Consider the following 20,414-nt stretch of genomic DNA (forward strand, 5'->3'; position numbering starts at 1 on the left):
AACATGAGATTATCAGTTTGGACATGGTCCCTGTCTTGCTTGAGGCGCACGGTCTAGGTAGGTGGGATTATTTCAATTCTCTATGCTTTAGCTTCCTCATCTATAAAATGGGGATTAAATGCCTGTTCTCCCTTCTAATAACAATACTAACGGTATTTGTTAAGTGCTTACTATGTGCCAGGCATTATCCTAAGCACTGGGGTAGATACAAGCAAGTTAGGATGGACACAGTTCCTGACCCACATGGAGCTCTCCATTTGACAGATGAGGCACAAATAAAGTGAAGTAATTTGCCCAAGGTCAGACAGCAGATAAGTGACAGAGCTGGAATTACAGTAACTATTCAATAAATATGATTGATAATAATAATTAGAGGCCAGGTTCTTCTGACTTCCAGTGTTCTATCCACTTGGCTATCCTGCTTTGGGACTGTGAGCCCAAGTAGGGCAAGTTCCATGTCCAATCTGATTACCTTGTTCACTTTCAGCCTCTCAGTCAATTACTGGTATTTTATGAGCACTTATTGTGTGCAGAGCACTGTACTAAGCACTTGGTAGAGTAAAATACAACAGAGCTGGTAGATGTTCCCTGGCCACAAGTGGCAATAGGACTCTCGGAGGATCCAAAACTGGGAGGCAAAAGGAACCATGAAAATATGGACCCTTTGCGACCCATCTATTCTGTTGGTCTTATCTTTCTGTGCTTTTCTTAGAGGAGGAGGCTGAACCATCTAATTTCAAGAAAATGGTCTGCACGATAGTTCAAAGCTATCATGTACTAGAGTCACATATAAGAGAAGCAGCATGGCTCCATGGAAAGAGCACGGGCTTTGGAGTCAGAGTTCATGGGTTCGAATCCCGGCTCAGCCACTTGTCAGCTGTGTGACTTTGGGCAAGTCATTTAACTTCTCTGTGCCTCAGTTACCTCATCTGTAAAATGGGGAGTAAGACTGTGAGCCCCACATGGGACAAGCTGATTCCCCTGTGTCTACCCCAGCGCTTAGAACAGTGCTTGGCACATAGTAAGCGCTTAACAAATACCAACATTATTATTATTATTAAAAGGAAGCAAAATTTGGGCTGACTCCAGGTGCTATTTTCTATCCTTAGCATAAGGAGCAGAAAATGACAAACCTCCGAGAGACCCCAAGAGGAAATGCAATCAATCAATTAATTAATCAAATTTATTGAGTGCTTACTGGGTGCAGAGCTCTATACTAAGTGCTTGGGAGAATATAATATAAGAGTTGGCAGACACATTCCCTGCCTATAAGGAGCCTACAGTCCAGAGGAGGAGCTTACAGTCGAGAATAAAATATTTAATAATAGTATAAAAATATTTAAAAAATTTGTAAGTATTTTAGAAAGACCAAGGATTTAGACTTCAAAATTTCTGAATTACCAAGTTTGAGAAGAAGCAAGCTCACATTCATTTGTAGTACAGCAGGGACCTGTGTTTTCTTTCGAGGTTCTCTGCCTAAGTCTGACAGTCAGTCAATCAATGATATTTACTGAGTGCTTATTCTGGGAAAAACACTGTACTAAGCATTTGGGAGAGTACAATATGCAGTATTTTTTTAATGATATTTGTTAAGTATTTACTTTGTGCCAGGCACTTTACTAACAGCTGGGGTAGACACAAGCTAATCAAGTTAGACACAGTCTCTGTCCCATTTGGGGCTCACAGTCTTAATTCTCATTAAATTGAATGAACTGAGGTATAAAGAAGTTAAATGACTTGTACAAAGTCACACAGCAGGCAAGAGACGGATCCAGGATTAGAACCCAGGTCCTCCAACTTCCAGGCCCGTGTTTTCTACTAGGCCCCGCTGCTTCTCAATTGACACAAGTGAGCCCTGGTGACTCCCAGAGATTCTAAGCCTCAGCCAGGGGACCAGGAATGTCCAGCTGGTTTCTCGTGTAACCTTGTTCCCAGTTGTAGCCTACCCAATTCTGCTACAAGCTCTGGAGCTCATTTTAGGATTGTTCAGGTCTCCCTGGAGAGGTTGTGGCCTTGGTCAGTGGGGTGAGTGTCTCAGAAGACAGCCAATTCTTTCAGTCAGCCAATTAGCAATCTATCATATTTGAGCACTGTTTATTGTTATCTTGTACTCTCCCAAGCTCTTAGTTCAGTGCTCTGCACACAGTCTGAGCTCAATAAATACCGTTGACTGTGCGCAGAGCACTCTATTAAGTGCTTGGGAGAGTACAAGAAAACAGATTTTATAGACTGGTTCCCCACCCACTGAGAAAAGAAACAAGGTTGCTCCTTGGTAGAAGTTGTAACAATATTTATTGTAATGCAAAGCACTGTACTATAAGGTTGGGAAGATATGTTCCCTGCTCACAAGGAGCTTATACTCTAATGGTCGCACAGGCCTGGAAATCTGGTTTCTTGGCAAGTTGCTGAAAGTCCTGCAGTCAAGGGAATAAGTGGATAATCCGGCCCAAATCTGACCTAAAACATTTGGGAGGAATCAATCAATCAGTCCATGGCATTTATTGATTGCTGTGTGGAGAGCACTGTATTATGCACTTTGGACAGTCTATAGATAGGTTCCACGCCCATAAGGAGCTTACAGTTTAGAAGAGGAGGAATCAGACCTTTAGGTCAAATTGGGGAGAAAGTCCTGTTGATGTTGAATAAAGAAATAACAGTGTGACCAAGTGGAAATATAATGGGCCTGGGAGTCAGAGGACCTGGGTTCTAATCCTGTCTTCACTGCTTGTCTGCTGTGTGACCATGGGCAAGTCACTTAACTTCTCTATGTTTCAGTTACCTCATCTGTAAAATGAAGATTAAGACTGTAATCCAAGGGTGGGACATGGACTGTGTCTAATCTGATTATCTGTACCAGTGCTCAGTACAGTGCCTGGCATATACATAATGAGCAATTAACAAATACCATTTTAAAATACGGCATTCAGCTTACTGCTGGACAAAGGGCCTGGTTCTCTTTCCCCAGATCCCTGCTCCTGATCTACCTCCTGGTGTATTCCGTGGTATTTTACTCTCCCAAGTGCTTAGGATAGTGCTCTGCACATATTAATAAGTGCTCAATAAATACCACAGATTGAATGGTGCTCTACACGTGAGTGAAGTCTCTAGTATGTATGTGTGTGTGTGGTGTTGTATTATACTCTCCCAAGTGCTTCATACAGTGCTTTGAACACAGTGAGAGCTCAATAAATGCAATTGAATGAATGTGTGAATGTGTGTGTGTGTGTTGGGGAGAGAGCAAGAACAGAGAAGGGGATCCAGGTAGAGGAAGAGAAATGGGAGAGAAGCATTTGACTACATTGGAAGCCTGAGGATGAAGCATATAGAACTTGGGCTACAGAGGCTTAAATTCGAGATGGGAATTCAGAGGGTCCCTGTGGCCTTGGGGAATTCATCGTTGTCTTTATCCAGGACAGGTAGCTTGAAATGCGGGTGAAGACCCGGGGAGGGGACCCATTTTTGTTTCCATACGAAACAATGCCTTCGGCTACCTTGCCACACACCAGGGGGCCTCCGGAATCGCCCTGGAAAGCAAACAGAAAAGAGGATAAGCTGGGCTTCCCCCAGTTTCCTCCCAATCCCCAAACCTAACGACTGGAAAGGAGAAGTAGAGTAGCCGGCGCTGCCCAATCTCAGGTCCAGTGGGCCTCACATGCTCCTTTCTTCATTCCTTCCTTCCTTCATTCATTCAATCATATTTATTGAGCGCTTACTGCGTGTAAAACACTGTACTAAGGAGTTGGGAAGCTCTTATCCAGGTCTTTCTCCTCCCTGCCCCTGGAATCTATCTCCCTCATCTGAAGCTGTTGAGAGGTAGTTGGAGAATCTCCTGGAAAAAGAAGTCCCGAGCACTGGTCTGGTGGGACCCATTCAGCCCGCCTGGGCCTCAGGAGAGGGAATTGGGGAGTTTCTAGATTTCCCTGACCTGGGGCCTCTGAGACCCTAAGACACCATCAGCCTCCAGGACCCAGAAGGACCCTATCAAACCCATCAGTTCTCTAGGAGGGCAACACCAGGGTTTTAAAGCAATATATCAACACCAGTGATATTACCTGGTATGAGGACTTGTACTGGCGGGGGTCTCCTGCACAAATCTGAGTCTTGTTCTTGAAGTTCCTGGGGTAGCAGGATGTGCATACTTCATCCCCCATCACTTTGAGCTTCACTTCCTGAAGGATTGGCTGCACCTTAGACTGCAGGTTTCCGCCCCATCCAGCCACGCTACACACCATTCCGGGCTTCAACTTGACAAGGGAGCGAGGCAGTTTAAGGGGCCTCACGGCTTTAGTCACCTTAGCCTTCTTCTCCAGCTGGTCCATGATGAAAAGAGAGATGATACAGATTCCCACTGAAAGCACAGATAGACCTTCCCACTTGGTTCCCAACTGGTGGATCTACCCTGCCCCTCCATCTCTAGTGGTGCTAGTAGGGATTCTGGAAAGATAAGGAGAGTATTTATTGGTCCAGGAAGAAGGGGCAGCTATGTTTTCTTAAGCCAGGGTGGGCAGTAGGGTTATAGAGTTCAATAAGAGTTCAATACCTGAAGTAACATGATGTCATTAGTAGGGGGATTCTTTTTATATTCTGGGTGGGTGACTGAACGAAGCAGGATCATATGCTGCTGGGTTTCTTCTTTCTTCTCAATGTTGTGGGCTCCCAGGGTGATGTTGATTGTCCTGGGCCAAAAAGAAAAGGATGAGGAGATTGGATAGCAGACAGACAGGCATAGGCAGAACCATGAGACCAGGGACTCCTCAGGAAAATGGCCTCTACTTGGGGAAGTTCCCTTAGGGGACCTCTGTATGTCTTTCCTGTCCCCAGTTACCTTTGTATGAGCCAGAAACACCACGGGAACACGGGAGTCTAGCCACTCATTTCCCCACCCTGGGTGCCCACTCCTCTGTGTTTATGCACTTGGTTCTGTACCCTTTAAGCATTTTGCTACTCACCCCACCCTTCAATCCTCAGCCCCACATGCTTACACTAAGCCATTTCCCATATCTATAACTTATTTTCATGTCTGTCTCTCCAGCTAGACTGCAAGCTTTGGGGGGCAGGGATTATTTCTACCAATTCTATCATATTGTACTCTCCCAATCATTTGATACAATGCTCTGCACACAGTAAGCTCTCAAATACCCTGATTAATTGATACTTATTGGAACACAGAAAGTGGGAAGGGCATAACGGAGGGACACCCCTCAGTTTTGGAGGAGGAAGAGGGAAAAGTGGAATTGCTCCATACATGAGGGGACGGGAAAAATAGGGGGAAAGATTCCTCACCTTCCATAGCAGTGAGCGGCTGTCATCACAAAGTCCTCTCGTACCAGAAACCCTCCACAATTAGTCCTTTCTCTATTGCTCCTGGTGATTGTCAGATATGCCATGTAGGGACGGGAATGGGGCTTTGCATCCTTTCCTCCAATGATTTTCCCTGAAAGAGGACCTGATGTCAAGGAAGCAGGCACCTAAGGCAATCACACAAGCCATTCTGGGTTTCAAACACCATTTATGGTCCAAAAGGACACCAACTAGCTGGATTGAGGATCAGGATGGGCAGCAAGGATGGGCCGGGGAGAGTAGTGTGGGAGCAGTTTGGCCAGCAGAATGGAAAAAGGGGTCAGGATACCGAGAACCGATTCTATTACCATTTCTTCAATTGATCTGCCAAGTGACTTCTTCTCCCCCTAAGACCTCAGTTTCCCTTTATAAGAAAACGGGAAAATAATCTTTGGAATAGACACTCCCATCTGTATCCAGACACACAGAGGCCGGGAAGGAAGATGAGACTGATAACTGCTTCCCCGAATGGAATGTCCTAATGGAACCATGGAAAATCCTCTCCCCAAATTCCCTCCTTGTAGTTTCTTAACCGTGCCCCTGTGGGCTCCAGTTAACTCATTGTCTAAGTGGAAGAGGTTCCCACTGAACTAACCTCATAAGATGATGCCCGTCTTTAGCAAGAGGGAGGAAAGGAGAAAGGTAGAGAACAGAAAGAAGAGATACAACTTGTTGATGCTGGAAAAACAGGTGAGTGAAATAGGAGAAGGGACGTGAGGCAGAGGAAATCGGCTAAGAGGTGAGAAAGTTGTCTGAGTTCTGAGACATCTTAAAACAGGGGTTGTGAGACCTGAGGGAGGGGAGGTCCTTGACTCACCAAGACCAGTCCCAGCCACAGGAGGCTGGAGAAAAGCCCACAGATTTAGAAGGACCAGCCACAGTTCAGCATAGATGTTGCCCAGGACATCTCTGTCTCCCTCCCTTCACTAATTTGGTAGTCCATTTTAGACACTGGATGGGAGGGAGTCTGAAACCACCAGACCCACATCACCACCCTACCGCAGCCAATGTGCCTGACTTCTGAGCGGGATGAGAAATATCAGCAGTCTACTTTCACATCCACTGCACATCCGTGGCATGGCTGGATGAGTCGGCAATGGACATGGTGCGGGAGAGTTGGTGGGAAGGGTTGAGAGGGGCCAGGTGAGCTCTGACATCTACTAACATGGGAAGGTGAGTGGTGCCACGGGTTTGTGATTTGCAAGGCAATTGTTTTGTTGGCTTCCGAGGTCGTCTGAGCATCCTATCAAGTTTACCAACCTCAAAGCGAAGGGGTTGAATTACTCTCCTACATGGCACCGCCTCTCCCTCCCCTTCCCTCAGTCATATAATTTAGTGCTAAGAGTTCTATGCCCCCCCCCCCCCAACTGTCAATCCACTCCCTGTCTCCTGGATAAATTTACAGTCTCTCTTGTTACTGTGGCAAGATGAGTCCAATAATTAAGTTCTTTTAGCATGTTTTAGAACAAAGTTTGCCAACTCTCATGGAACCAGAACGAGATCCCCAGGAAACCAATCACCCCGTTCTCTTTGGCAAATGCATTTCCTCCCTTGTTTTCACCTTTAATTTCCCACTAAAGTATAAGTAACTTGAGGACAGAGATCATGTCTTACCAGTCTATTAAATATTTCCCAAGGGCTTAGTACAGTGCTCTGCACAGTACATGATCAATAAATGCCAATGACTATATTAACTGATTTTCTTCTCCCTACCTTGCAGTTGTGTTCTAATAGCTTTTGATTTACTTTATTCTCACTTTATTCTTTATTCTCACTTTATTCTTTATTCTACTTCAGGCAGCATGAAGTAGTGGAAAGAGAGTGGGCATAGAAGTCAGGAGGTTTGGGTTCCAATCTCTGCTCTGTCCCTTGCCTGCTGTGTGACCTTGGGAAAGTCACTTAACCTCTCTGTGTCTCAGTTTCTTCATCTGTAGAATAGGGATTCCCTACCCCTTAGACAATGAGGTCCTTCTGGGGCAGGGGATGTATCTGACCTGATTATCTTGTTATCTATCCTGGCACTTTACAGAGTTTTTAGCACATAATAAGGATTTAAATTAAACCACAATTATTATTCTCTATGTTTCTTGGGTCAAACAACACAACATAATAAGGCTGGAGAGATCCAGGACTATGAAGATCACTATGAAAGCAAGGGCATTTTCCAATCATTTAAAGAATTCTTTGGCCTTTTACACTATATGCCACCCTGAAGAGTGCAGAAGACTTCACTCTTGGTCAAATACAAGGAAGGATTACTGCCGAGATGCCAACAGTATGTCTAAGATGGACATTGAGACTGCACAAAGCTTTGGAGAATTCCTTCAACTGTGAAGCCTTGATTTTAGTCCAACTTTGGAGCACAACTACTTGAATCTATTGTTTTTATTGAGCATTAACACTGTGCAGAGCACTGTATTAAATGCTTGAGAGAGTATAATACAAAAGAGTTGAAAGACATGATCCCTGCCCTCAAAGAACTTACAGCCTATGCTATTGTATCATCCAAAGTGCTTAGCCCAGTGCTCCCCTCTAGACTGCAAGCTCTAGGAAGGCAGGGATCTGGTCTACTAATTCTATTGTCTTTTGCCAGCTCAGTTATATTGTTATATTTTATTCTCCAAGCACTTAGTACAGTGCTCTGCACACAGAAAGTGCTCAATAAATATGATTGATTGAAGGCAAAACAAACCAAAGCTACAATCTTCAACATGAGTAAGGAACACATCCCTGCCCTCTGTGAACAGTCTATGCCTTCCTCTCTTTCAGTGTTACAATTTCTCCATTGGTAAAAATGAGGTATCGATCAATCAATCCTATTTATTGAGTAGTTACTGTGTGCAGAGCCCTGTACTAAGCACTTGGGAGAATAAATATAACAGAGTTGGTAGATGCTCCCTGACTAAAGCTTACAATCTAGAGGGGGAGACAGACATTAATGTAAATAAATAAATAATGGATATGTACATAAGTACTGAGAGGCTGAGCGAAGGGTAAAGGAGTAGGAGAAAAGGATACTGGAGCTTAGTCTGGAAAGGTCTCTTGGAAGAGATTAACAGTCATAAGACTTTGAAGGTGGGGAGAGTGATCGTCTGTCAGATGTGATGAGGAAACGCATTCCACGGCCCAGTCAGGACATGGTTAAGAGGTTGGTGGTGAGATAAACAAGATAGAGGTACAAATGAGTAAATTGGCATTAGAGGAGTGAAGTATGAGAGCTGGATTGTAGTAGGGAAATAGGGAGGTTCGGTAGGAGGGGGCAAGGGGATTGAGTGCTTTAAAGTCCATGGTAAGGAGTTTTCTGTTTGATGCAGAGGTGGATGAGCAACCACTGGAGGTACTTGAGAAGTAGGAAAATAAAGACTGAATCGTTATCTCATAAAAGAGAAAGGGAGGGAACAGTGAGAAGAGACAAGACTTGCAGACTCTGCGGAAACAGGCAGGTAAAATAGGAGAGGGATGCAGGGCAGAGGCTGAAAGATGAGAAATTGTCTGAGGTCTGAGCCATCCATCACAAGCCAGGGGCTGTGAGACTGGAGGGAATGGAGGTTTTTGACTCACCAGCCCCAGCCCCAGGAGGCAGGACAAAGACCAACAGCTGTAGAAGGACAAGACGCATATTGACATAGAGGTTGCCCAGGACAGGTGCTGCTGCTTCTGCTGCTCTTCCTTCATGGGCTTTGTAGCCCACACTAGACAGCAGTTGGGGAGGAGTCTGAGACCACCAACGAGAGCCAGTTCTGGCACAGCTCCACCTCACCACAGCTAACTTGCCTGACTTCTGGGATGGTGAGAAATATCAGCCTGCTACCTTCACAATTGTGGTCCTGACAGATGAATCAGCACTGGCCATTGTTCAGGGAAGGGCTGAGAGGGGTCAGATGAGCTCAAACATCCCCCTATGTGGGAAGAGGATCCCCAAGAAACCAATTCCATTGCCACCTTACTACTAGCTCTTTCAGTTCACCTTCTGCTTTGTTTTCAACTCGTTTCCCACTTGATCAACTAATCAAGCAAATGATGGCATTTAGTGAGCCCTTACTGTGTTCAGAGCACTGTACTAAACAGATGGGAGAGTACAATACAACAGAATTAGCAGACACATTCGCTGTCCATAACGAGATTACAGTTTTAGGGAGAGACTGATAATATGAATAAATAATTTAAAGTTGTAAGCAACCTGAGGGCATGGATTGTGTCTACCAACTCTATTGTATTGTACTTTCACTGGGCTACAGTACTCTGCACACAGTAAGTGTTCAATAAATACCATTGATTTACTGACAGATTTTCCTTTCCTTGCCTTTCATTTCTTTCCTAATATCTTTCATTTAGTTAATTCTTTGTTCTCTCTTTGAGAAGCAGCATGACCTAGTGGCAGGAGCACAGGCCAGGGTATAGAGGACCAGGTTTCGAATTATCTTGTAAACTACCCTGGAGTTTAGTAGAGGAATCCTGCAAAAATGGCAATCATTAGTCTAAGAGGAACATTGAGATTGTACAGTTTGGAGAACTTTCTCAACTGTGCAATCTTGGACTTAGTCCAATTTTTGATTGTCTATGTCAATATGGCATTTATTGATCATTTACTCTGTGCAGAGCACTGTATCAAGTGCTTACAAGCATACGAAACTAAAGAGTTGGAAGACAAGCAACTTACAGCCCATGCTATTGCATTTTCCCAAGTGCTCAGCCCAGGGCTCCCCATTAAATTGAAAGCTCCTTGAGGGCAGGGATCTGGTCTACTGTTGTACTTTTGTACTTCTCAAGTGCTAAGCACAGGGTTCTGCACCCAGTTGGTGCTCAAAAAGAACGATTGATTTACTAATTGCTGAATGAACCAGTAGTGTGTAATGTGGTGACATGTTGAGGAATGTTGCATGCAGCACCATGTGAGTTCTCATGGAATGAGAGGGGGCAGCACATTTTTCCCCACCTCAGCCCCTCATCCTCCCCTTCTTACCAAACCTCCCACTAAGCTCATCAAACCCTTTACTCACACTCTTACCCGCTGCTCGGAACTCCCTCCCCTTCATATCCGCCCAGTGCCACAACCACTGCCGTCTTCAAAGCCCACCTGAAACCTCCTCTTCCATTTTCTGGCTAACCCCATCTTCCTTATTTCATCACCCCATCTGCCATCCGTTAGTTTTGTGTGATTGTCATTTCTCGTTTGTGCAAGAGTGAAAAAAAATCACCCTGGACCTTGACTGAGTGTTTGAGTGTCACATTCAACAGTGGCTTATAAAATGGGTAAGGGCACACTATTGTTGGATGCTGAGATCTCAGAGGTGTTTGGTCCTGTGACCAGAGATAGCTCACGTTCTCCTTGCCAGCTGGCCTTACTTTGCCTGATCCTGGGCCTCGGCACTGGGTGAGGGAGGAGATGGCACAGAATGTCAGCACTCCTACAGAAGCTACTCAAGAGCATGTCTTCTGCCCAGGGGGACTTAGCTTTCCTTCACTTCACCATGTATGCCTAAGTAATGCTCACCCCTAAAGGCAAGGGGCCAGAATGGAACGCTGCTTTACTGTCATGGGCACAGTAACCAAGTGTGGAAGAGGGACTTATGGATGCAGTCTTGACTTGCATCTGTGACTTCATCTCTGAACCAAAGAACAGTTCTGTTTAGTGCTGACCTCAATTTTTGCTGACCACTAGTCTCTCCTTAGAGCTCACCTAAGAATAATGATCTCCTGAGATCTTTGTGAGTGACAGAAGTTTGATCCCAGCTGGACGTTAACCGTGGCTTCTAACTCCATGGCGACCCCGGTGAGTTTGTGGCAATAAGCAATAAGCATGGGATTTGGGAAGCAGAACACAAGGCCCTCAGCATTCCAGATAGACTTAGCCACAGCTGCAGTGGCCAATGGGAGCCACCAGTCGGGGGAAGGAACGAAGACCCCTGTCTGCACTGACTTCACCATACAACTCTGAGTCAGAATTGACACGTGCAATGTCCTTCTATATCTTTTAGACACAGGAGCAGGAAGCATTCATATTATCCACAGCTATGAAGGTTTGGAACATTTAGCAGTGGTCCTGAGAGGAAAGGGGACCATTTCCCTGGAACCAGAACTGGGGTCTGTTCCCCTTCTCCTAGCTATTATTCAGACTCACATGGTGACCTAGCTCTCTCTGGGCCAGGCCTTGTAGGGTTGAACTAGATTCTGTTCCAGCTGAGGAATGTAACCCTGACCAGCTCTGAGGGCAGAAATGATCAAGCCACAGTTCAGTGAGGAACACATCCTTGCTTGCTGAACAGTCTAAGCCTTCCTCTCTTTCAGTGCTGCAATGCATCTATCTATCTGTAAAATTGAGCATTTACTGTGTGTAGAGCACTGTACTAAGCACTTGGAAGAGTACAAAACATCAGTATGATAGAGTTGGTAGACACAATCCCTCCCCACAACAGGCTTATAGTCTAGAAAGGGAGACAGGCATTAATATAAATAAATTCAATATGTATATGTACATAAATGCTGTGGGCTGACGGAGGGGTGTGAATAAATCAGGGCCATGCAGAGGGAGTGGGAGAAGTGGAAATGAGGGCTTACTCAGGGAAGGCCTCTTGGAGGAGATGTGCCTTCAATAAGTCTTTGAAGTTTGGGAGAGAATTGTCTGTTATGAAGATGGAAGGCATCCCAGGCTAGAGGCAGGATGTGGGTGATAGAAGAGACTGAGGTACAATGAATAGGTTGACATTAGAGGAGTATGCAGGCTGAGCTGTAGTAGGAAATCAGGGAGGCAAGGTCACTGAGTGTGGTAAAAAGTTTCTGTGTAATGTAAAAAGTTTCTGTGTAATGTGTAGGTGGATAGTAGCAATTTCTGTTTGATGTGGAGGTGGTTTACCAGCTACCAGAAGCTGAGAAGAAGCGTGGCTCAGTGGAAAGAGCACGGGCTTTGGAGTCAGAGGTCATGGGTTCGAATCCCAGCTCTGCCACTTGTCAGCTGTGTGACTGTGGGCAAGTCGCTTCACTTCTCGGTGCCTCAGTTACCTCATCTGTAAAATGGGGATTAAGACTGTGAGCCCCACGTGGGACAACCTGATTCCCCTGTGTCTACCCCGGCGCTTAGAACGGTGCTCGGCACATAGTAAGTGCTTAACAAATACCAACATTATTATTATTATTATTACCAGAACACTTCACAAGGGTTCAAAAGGAATCAGAGTGATGGGGTTGGAGGCAGTGGCAGCCCCAGGCTATAAAGGGGGATCTGTGTGGAGACAGAGGGAATTCACCCTCCAAGTTGCTGAGGCAGTAATCATCTCCAGCCCAGGCCAGGGTCCTGAACACACCCCAGGGACTTCTCACCCACCAGTGTCAGCGAGAGAGCTGAGGGCTCAAGCAGAGACAAATTCTCTTTCCCTGAACTACAGGGCAGACAGCCCCAGGGGAGATCCCCAAGGCACAGATCCTTCCCCATCAGTCCTCCCCTTCGTACCTCAGGAGGAACACCCCCATGATCTCTCTAAAATCACCCTTGCCCCTTCTTCAACTCTCCATCTTTCCCAGCAGTATCTCTCTAGAGGACATCTCCTGCCTTCCCTCAAAATCCACCCCCTCTACCTGCACATATGACACCATTCCTTCACACCTATCAAAACACTTACCTCCCTCCCTTCTTCCCTCCTTAGCAGTCATCTTCAATTGTTTTCTCTCCAACGGTTCTCCCATGGTTCAACCTTCATAACATCCTTTTCCTCTGCTCCTCCCCTCCTCCCCGTCACTCTGATTCTCTCACTCCCCTCCCCACAACACTTGCACATATTTATTATCTATTTATTTTATTAATGATGTGCATATGTCTATAATTCTTTTTATTCATATTTATGCTTTTGATACCTGTTTTCTTGTTTTGATGTCTGTCTCCCCACTTCTAGACTGTGAGCCCCTTGTTGGGCAGGGATTGTCTCTGTTGCTTGATTGTACTTTCCAAGCACTTAGTACAGTATTCTGCACATAGTAAGTCCTCAATAAATTCGATTGAATGAATGAATCACTAAAATCCATCCTTTCCTCTCCATTCAAATTGCAACCATGTTAATCCAATTACTCATTCTATCACGGCTTGATTACCATATCAGCTTCCTTGCTCATCTCCCAGCATCCTGTCTCTCCCCACTCCAGTCCACTCTGCTGAGCTCCACTGTGCTGCCCCGATCATTTTTCTACAAAACCTTTCAGGACATATTTCCCCACTCCTCAAAAAACTCCAGTAGTTGCCCAACCACCTCCACATCAAACAAAAACTCCTCACCATTGACTTTAAAGCAATCAAGGACCTTGCTCTATCCTCTAGACTGTAGGCTCATTTTGGGCAGGGATTATGTCCATTTGTTGCTGTATTGTACTCTTCCAAGCTCTTAGTACAGTGCTTTGCACACAGTAAGTGCTAAATAAATACAATTGAATTAATAAATACCTCACCTCCCTACTCTCTTACTATGACCCAGCCCACATACTTTGGTCCTCTAATGCTAACTTTCTCACTCTCACTTTCAATCTCGTCTATCTCGCCACCGACCCCTTTCCTATGTCCTGCCTCTGTCCCGGGATACCCTCCTTCCTCAAATCAGAGGTAATTACTCTCTCCACCTTCAAAGTCTTATTGAAGACACATCTCCTCCAAGCGGTCTTCCTTAAGCCCCCCTTTCATCTTGTCCTGCTCCCTTCTGCATCATTAAGACTTGCTCCTTTATTCATTCCCCCCTCAGCTGCACATAAGTACATATCTGTAATTTATTTATTTATATGAATGTCTGTCTTCTCCTTTAGACTGTAAGTTCATTGTGGGAAGGGAATGTGTCTGTTTACTATTGTATTGTACTCTCCCAAGCACTTAGTACAGTGCTCTCTACACAGTAAGCACTCAATAAATACAATGATTGAATGAATGACTCACCAGCCCCAGTCCCAGAAGGCAGGAGAAAGGCCAACAGATATAGGAGGACCAGCCACATTTTGACAGAGAGTTTGCCCAGAAGAGGTGCTGCTGCTTCTTCTGTCCTCCCTTCATTGACTTTGTAGCCTATGCTAGAGGCCGGATGGGGAGGAGGAGTCTGAGACCACCATGTGAACTAATTCTGGCACGATTCTACCCCATTGCAGCTAAGGTGCTTGACTTCTGGGGATAGTGAGAAATATCAGCCGGCTGCCTTCACATCTGTGATTTTGATGGATGAGTCAACATTAGCCACGGTTCAGGGGAGGGATGAGCGGGCCCAGATGAGCTCTAAAGTCCACCTACATGGGAAGAGGAATCCCTAGGAAACCAATCCCCTTGCCAACCCGCTACTACCTGGTTCAATGCACCGCCTCCTTTGTTTTCACCTTTGATTTCCCAATAGATTGTAAGCAACTTGAGGGCAGGGGTTGTATCTACCAACTCTAATGTACTGTATTTTCACCAGGGTTTAGTATAGTACTCTGCACACAGTAAGTGCTCAGTAAATACCATTGATTAATTGACAATTAATTAATTCTCAGACCAACTTTTGATTTTGTCTTTGTTGATCAGAGGCATTTATTAAGTAGTTTCACTGTGCAGAGCACTCTATTAAGTGTTTGTCATTGTAAACTCTAGATTATAAGCTCACTGTGGGCAAGGAATGCATCTGTTTATTGTATTGTACTCTCCCAAGCACTTAATACAGGGCTCCACACACGGTAAATGCTAAATAAAATACAATTTAATACAACTCTAGTTTAAATGTTTATGGACCTTCTTCCTCTCAATTACCTAGTAATGGTCTAGTGGAATGAATAACTCTGGCCACAGCTATTTGAATATTTGAAATAATCCATAATTGTTGTTTGCTTTTTCCTTTCTTCACCTTAGGTGGCCAGCACCTTGAGGACAAGAGCCCTCCTTCATTCTGTTCTTCAAATTCCCCACAAAGTTTGGAACTGGGTGCTCTGCAGAGAATAGGAGCCCTAAGAAGAGCAATGAAATCATCCTCACCATTCTTCTCCACAGTTTCCAGCACCAGTACACGCTAGGGTCAAACATCTCACTCATGGCAGATTGTACTCCCTCTGGCCATGCACTGTTTGCCCAAGTAAAGGTCTCTTTATGCCCTTGGGGTTTTTAGAGACATTCCCAGCAACTTAGAGTCATTCCCTGCATCCTCCTCTCATGGTGTCAAGTCTCGGCACTGACACTGGTTTTAGAGCCGCTTTTCCCTCAGTTTAAAAATGATCCTGCCCCCTGTGACCCAGTATGGGCTAGAGAATGGATGGTGGAAGCTGGCAAGGATCCTGGTTCATAGTTCAGGGAATAAAACAGCTCTCTGGGCTCCTGTGCTGAGGGAGGGTTGATAATTATTGTCCCAGAGATTACATCCATCAACACTCTTTTCTTCCTACTCCACCAATACCCCATCCTGCTGCAGGCCAGGACTTTGGAGGGTCCTTTTGTCTGAGTCTGAGGTTAGAGACTCAACCCCAAGAGGTGGCTGTTGTGCCCTTATAGAGAGAGAAGGAGATGCAAATTAGACCCCTCCAGCCCTGATTAAAGCCTGCATGGCCCCTGTTCCTGCAGCTCTGGGAGAGGAGCCCCAGACCCGCTGTCTGTGCAGTTTTGGGAAGCAGCGTGGCTCAGTGGAAAAGAGCCTGGGCTTCGGAGTCAGAGGTCATGAGTTCGACTCCCGGCTCTGCCACTTGTCAGCTAGGTGACTGTGGGCAAGTCACTTCACTTCTCGGTGCCTCAGTGACCTCATCTGTAAAATGGGGATTAACTGTGAGCCCCACGTGGGACAACCTGATTCCCCTATGTCTACCCCAGCGCTTAGAACAGTGCTCTGCACATAGTAAGCGCTTAACAAATACCAACATTATTATTATTATTTCCCTCCTGTCCCCAGAATGGTCCCCACAGCCCCCACCATGCAGTCTGCCCTAACTTTGATTTCATCCTCACCTTGCTCCAGGGTAATTGGCTAAAGACCCGAGAAACATGGATAATTTCTTTGAATATGTGCTTTATGTGACAGTTCTCATGATGCATGTTGTCTCTGTGTTTGCAGGTGTCCAGAGTGATGTCCAGCTGGTGTAGTCCAGGGGAGATGTGAGACAGCCTGGGGGGTGTCTCTGCGCCTCTCCCGTAAAGCTTCTGGATTCACCATCAGTAATGCCTACATTGGGTCCGCCAGTCTCTAGGAAAGGGGCTGGAGTGGGTCTCAGAAATTTATAATGGTGGGAGCAGCACATACTATGTAGATTTTGTGAAAAGCCGGTTCACCATCTCCACGGACAGTGCCGACAGCCTGGTGCGTCTGCAAATGAACAGCCTGAAAACTGAGGACATGGCCCTGTATTAGTGTGAGAGACAGACACAGTGAGGGAAACCACATCCTGAGCCTGTCAGAAGCCCTGGGAGGATTCCTGGATTTCTGCTGGTCAACAGAGCAGCAGAGATCACAGACAGCAGTCCTGGTTTCTAAGCCCAATCATTGATCCTATTATTAATGCTGTTACCAATTCCAAAAAAGCTCTCACCAAAACTCCCATCAGTATGTAAAATTAAATGTGAACCAGTGCATTTTTTCTACATCTAACAAATTTCTCAGAAAAATCCCTCCAAAGTAGGCATATGAGTGGCAAAATGATTCAGCATAAATATAAACCTATTGGTACTAATCCAAGACAATGTTTGCAATTTTAAGTCAGTAAATATAATGCTTTGTATAAATGGGATCCCACTGTACTCAGACAGTGGCCCAATACAGATCCACACAGACAGGCACTGGTGCAGGGAAGGAGACACACAGGGGAGGAAGCAGGGAAGAGGGCTGATGCTTGGAAAGAGTGTGGATTCACAGGATGTAAACAAACAAAACCATCTTTATGCATGATAAAAAATCTGCTTACTCATTCCAAAAGAGTGTCAAAAGAAGAAAATAAAAATAGTAAGAGTAGGTGATTTAAAGGATTAAAGCAAATACTCATATAAAACATAGCCTTTTCCTACCCTTGCATTTCTCCATTATTTAGCTGTGCTTCCATCTCCCTAAGAAGCAGCAGGAATCTACTTAGCTGTTTCCCAAGGACTCAGATCGGCCTCAAGGTTCTTCTATGCCAGAGCAGGATTCAGGTGTCCCCTTGTATTGCATGCAATGGCAGGATGAAAGATCTGCCTTCCTCCTCTGGAGCTTTTTAAACTTTTCTGCCCCCTCGCCACTTGCCACTCTCCAAGCCCTTTCCTGGAATTGGCTGAGCCTTAGCTGATGTCATGCGGTGGGCAGTCTCTCCCACTTGATTGGCAATAATGTTCAGGGTGTTTATCTCGGGTAGGCTCTGGGAAGTCTGTAGCTGAGCTGCCTTATCAGGCTGCATTTCACCTAAACCAGGCTTTCAACTGTCTGGACAGATCCTCCCAAGAGGCCTTCCCTGATTATACCCTCTTTTCCTCTTCTCCCACCTTCTTTTGTGTTGCCGTGCATTTGGATTTGCTCCCTTTATTCACCCCTCCATCAGCTCCCTAGCATTCTGATGCATACTCACAATTTATATATTTATTTAAAATAATGTCTGATTCCCCCTCTAGACTGTAAACTCATTGTGGACAGGTTGCAGGTCTACCAATGCTGCCATATTATTGTACTGAACTCTCCCAAGCACTTAATTCAGAGCTCTACACACAGTAAGTACTCAATAAATGATCTATTGACTGATTGATTGTATATCTTGTACACTAGGTATATCTGTCATACCTGGAACTTTCACTAGTTTTCAAAGATGGTCTTTCCACAGATTAACTCATTCATTCATTCATTCATTCAATAGTATTTAGTGAGCGCTTATCATGTGCAGAACACTGTACTTAGCGCTTGGAGTGTACAATTCAGCAAAAGAGACAATCCATGTCTGTGACAAGGACTAAAAAGGTCCAATCAGAATGGATGTAGTTGCTGCTTGCTGGAGCTGTGCCTGCTTTTAGGACTGCCTCTGTGTCTCCCTATTCCCACACAGCTTCAGCTCAGGGAGACCAATCCCTCTCCTGGCTTCTGTGCTGCCTAATGTTATAGTGTCCCATCAGTCCACGCTACATTTCATTCAATAATATTTGAGGCAGTGATTTGCTCTGTCTTAACATCATATGTTCTCTACTGCCTTTGCATGTTTTTTCACACAACAGCAACTTATGCATCCTGCACGTATCCATTCTCCACACTTGCCCACCCTTTAATACTGTGAGGCTTTAATTACGTGTGATGTGATTCCTTCTTGTTATCACAATCTCTATTAATTTCCCAGAGATATCCTGGCCTTCTTCAATCTGTATTTTATTGATCTGTCTGTCTGCACACTGTGGGATAGTGGCCACCCTACATCACAGGCTTCAGAAAGTCTGATAGTATGCAATCTGGCCTACTGGAAAGAGCATGGGCTTGGGAAACACAGTAACCTGGGTTCTAATCCCTGCTCTGATACTTGACTGCTGTCTGACATTGGACAAGTCACTTAAATTTTCTGCACCTCAGTTACCTCTTCTGTAAAGTGGGGATTAAGACTGTGAGCCCCATGGTGACAGGGAATGTGTCCAACCTGATTAGCTTGTATTCATTCTTTCATTCAATTGTATTTATTGAGTGCTTACTTTGTGCAGACCACTGGACTAAGCTCTTGGAAAGAACAATTCGGTGCCTACACCAGAGATTAGTACACCGCCTGGCATATAGCAAGTGCTTAACAAATACAATAATAATAATAATAATGTTGGTATTTGTTGAGCGCTTACTATGTGCAAAACACTGTTCTAAGCGCTGAGGGGATACAAGGTGATCAGGTTTTCCCTCATGGGGCTCACAGTCTTCACCCCCATTTGACAGATGAGGTAACTGAGGCCCAGAGAAGTTAAGTGACTTGCCCAAAGTCACAGAGCTGACAAGTGGCGGAGCCAGAATTCAAACACTTGACCTCTGACTCCCAAGCCTGGGCTCATTCCACTGAGCCAGACTGCTTCTCCCAATAAAAAAGTCTGAACACCTTCCCAGGTTGTAGACTGATGCATAACTTTCCGATTTCATCAGACTTCATTCAGTCCCTATTGTGCTGCTGACACTAAAGTGACTGATCTCTTTGTGGGTAGGGAATGGGTCTTTTATATTATTGTATTGAAGTCTCCCAACTGCTTAGTACAGTGCTCTGCACCCAGTAAGCACAACAATTATGATTGACTGACTGCTAATCATCTGTGAGTCTTGTTCGGTGTCAAGACCTGGTAGTGTGGTAAACTGGTCATGTTTCCTTGGGAAATTCAGATTCCGAGCATGACACACATTGAAAAAGACCAGCAGAACTGCATAATTATACTTGTTATGCTACTATTTTATGCCAAGCACTAATTTAAGCACTATGGTAATAATCAGGTCAGAAACAGTTCCTGTCCCACATGGGACTCAGACTCTTAATACCCATTTTACAGATGAGGCAATTGAGGACCAGAGAAGTTAAGTGACTTTCCCAAGGTCTGACAACAGACATGTGGCAGAGCCGGTCTTTCTACTCCCAGGACCTTGCTCTATTAAGTAAGCCACACTGTCCTGCTTTATTCTGATAGTAGGGGGTAGGTGTGTGGGCAGGAAAAGATGGAGAATATTCAGCTATGGCACCACCAAACAAATTCTTATCCTTGACTAATCTAACCATTTTACGTTTTCGTAGCCTCCATTTTCCCTTCTGTTAATTGGGAATACTTTTCTTTTTCCAAAATACATTTTGTGGGGGGTGGGAAGGGGGAGAGGAGTTGATTAGAAGTAGTGGGGATATCTGAGTCCAAAGGGATGTATGGAGGGAATTTACCTGCAGTGTCACTCAGTCTGTAACCAGAGCCTGTGTCAGTTCTCTGTCCATCCCAAAGGAATTCTGACAATTCTGAAATAACAGAAATAAGACCAGATCTAAGGGCTCAAGGAGAAATCAATTCTCTCTTTCCCTGAGACACAGAACCGACTCCTCCCAGGAGAGAGCCTCAGGCACAGAGCCCTCCCCATCTGCCCTCCCTTTTATACCCAGATTGGTACTCCCTTATGCAAATCCCCCCCAGTCTCCCAGATGAAATAGCAGCC

At 45.1% G+C, this 20,414-nt stretch overlaps 1 protein-coding gene across 3 annotated transcripts; it reads right to left on the bottom strand.

Annotated features, from left to right (window-relative positions):
* Positions 1-2,273: 2,273 nt before the first annotated feature.
* On the bottom strand, positions 2,274-17,498 carry LOC100079691 (granzyme B(G,H)-like). Of its 3 annotated transcripts, none has more exons than XM_029078817.2 (5): positions 17,315-17,498; positions 5,284-5,434; positions 4,541-4,676; positions 4,053-4,310; positions 2,274-3,524 (listed from the first exon to the last, which is right to left on the bottom strand). In XM_029078817.2, exons 1-5 carry the CDS (start codon positions 17,328-17,330, stop codon positions 3,345-3,347), a joined length of 741 nt encoding a protein of 246 aa, XP_028934650.1. In that variant the 5' UTR covers positions 17,331-17,498; the 3' UTR covers positions 2,274-3,344. The 3 variants fall into 3 exon arrangements, with proteins under 3 accessions (XP_028934650.1, XP_028934648.1, XP_028934649.1); XM_029078815.2 differs by lacking the exon at positions 17,315-17,498 and adding an exon at positions 14,249-14,328; XM_029078816.2 differs by lacking the exon at positions 17,315-17,498 and adding an exon at positions 8,902-9,005.
* Between the last annotated feature and the right edge of the window lie 2,916 nt (positions 17,499-20,414).

This window comes from Ornithorhynchus anatinus, chromosome 14 (assembly GCF_004115215.2).
Source record: "Ornithorhynchus anatinus isolate Pmale09 chromosome 14, mOrnAna1.pri.v4, whole genome shotgun sequence".
NCBI lineage: Eukaryota > Metazoa > Chordata > Mammalia > Monotremata > Ornithorhynchidae > Ornithorhynchus > Ornithorhynchus anatinus.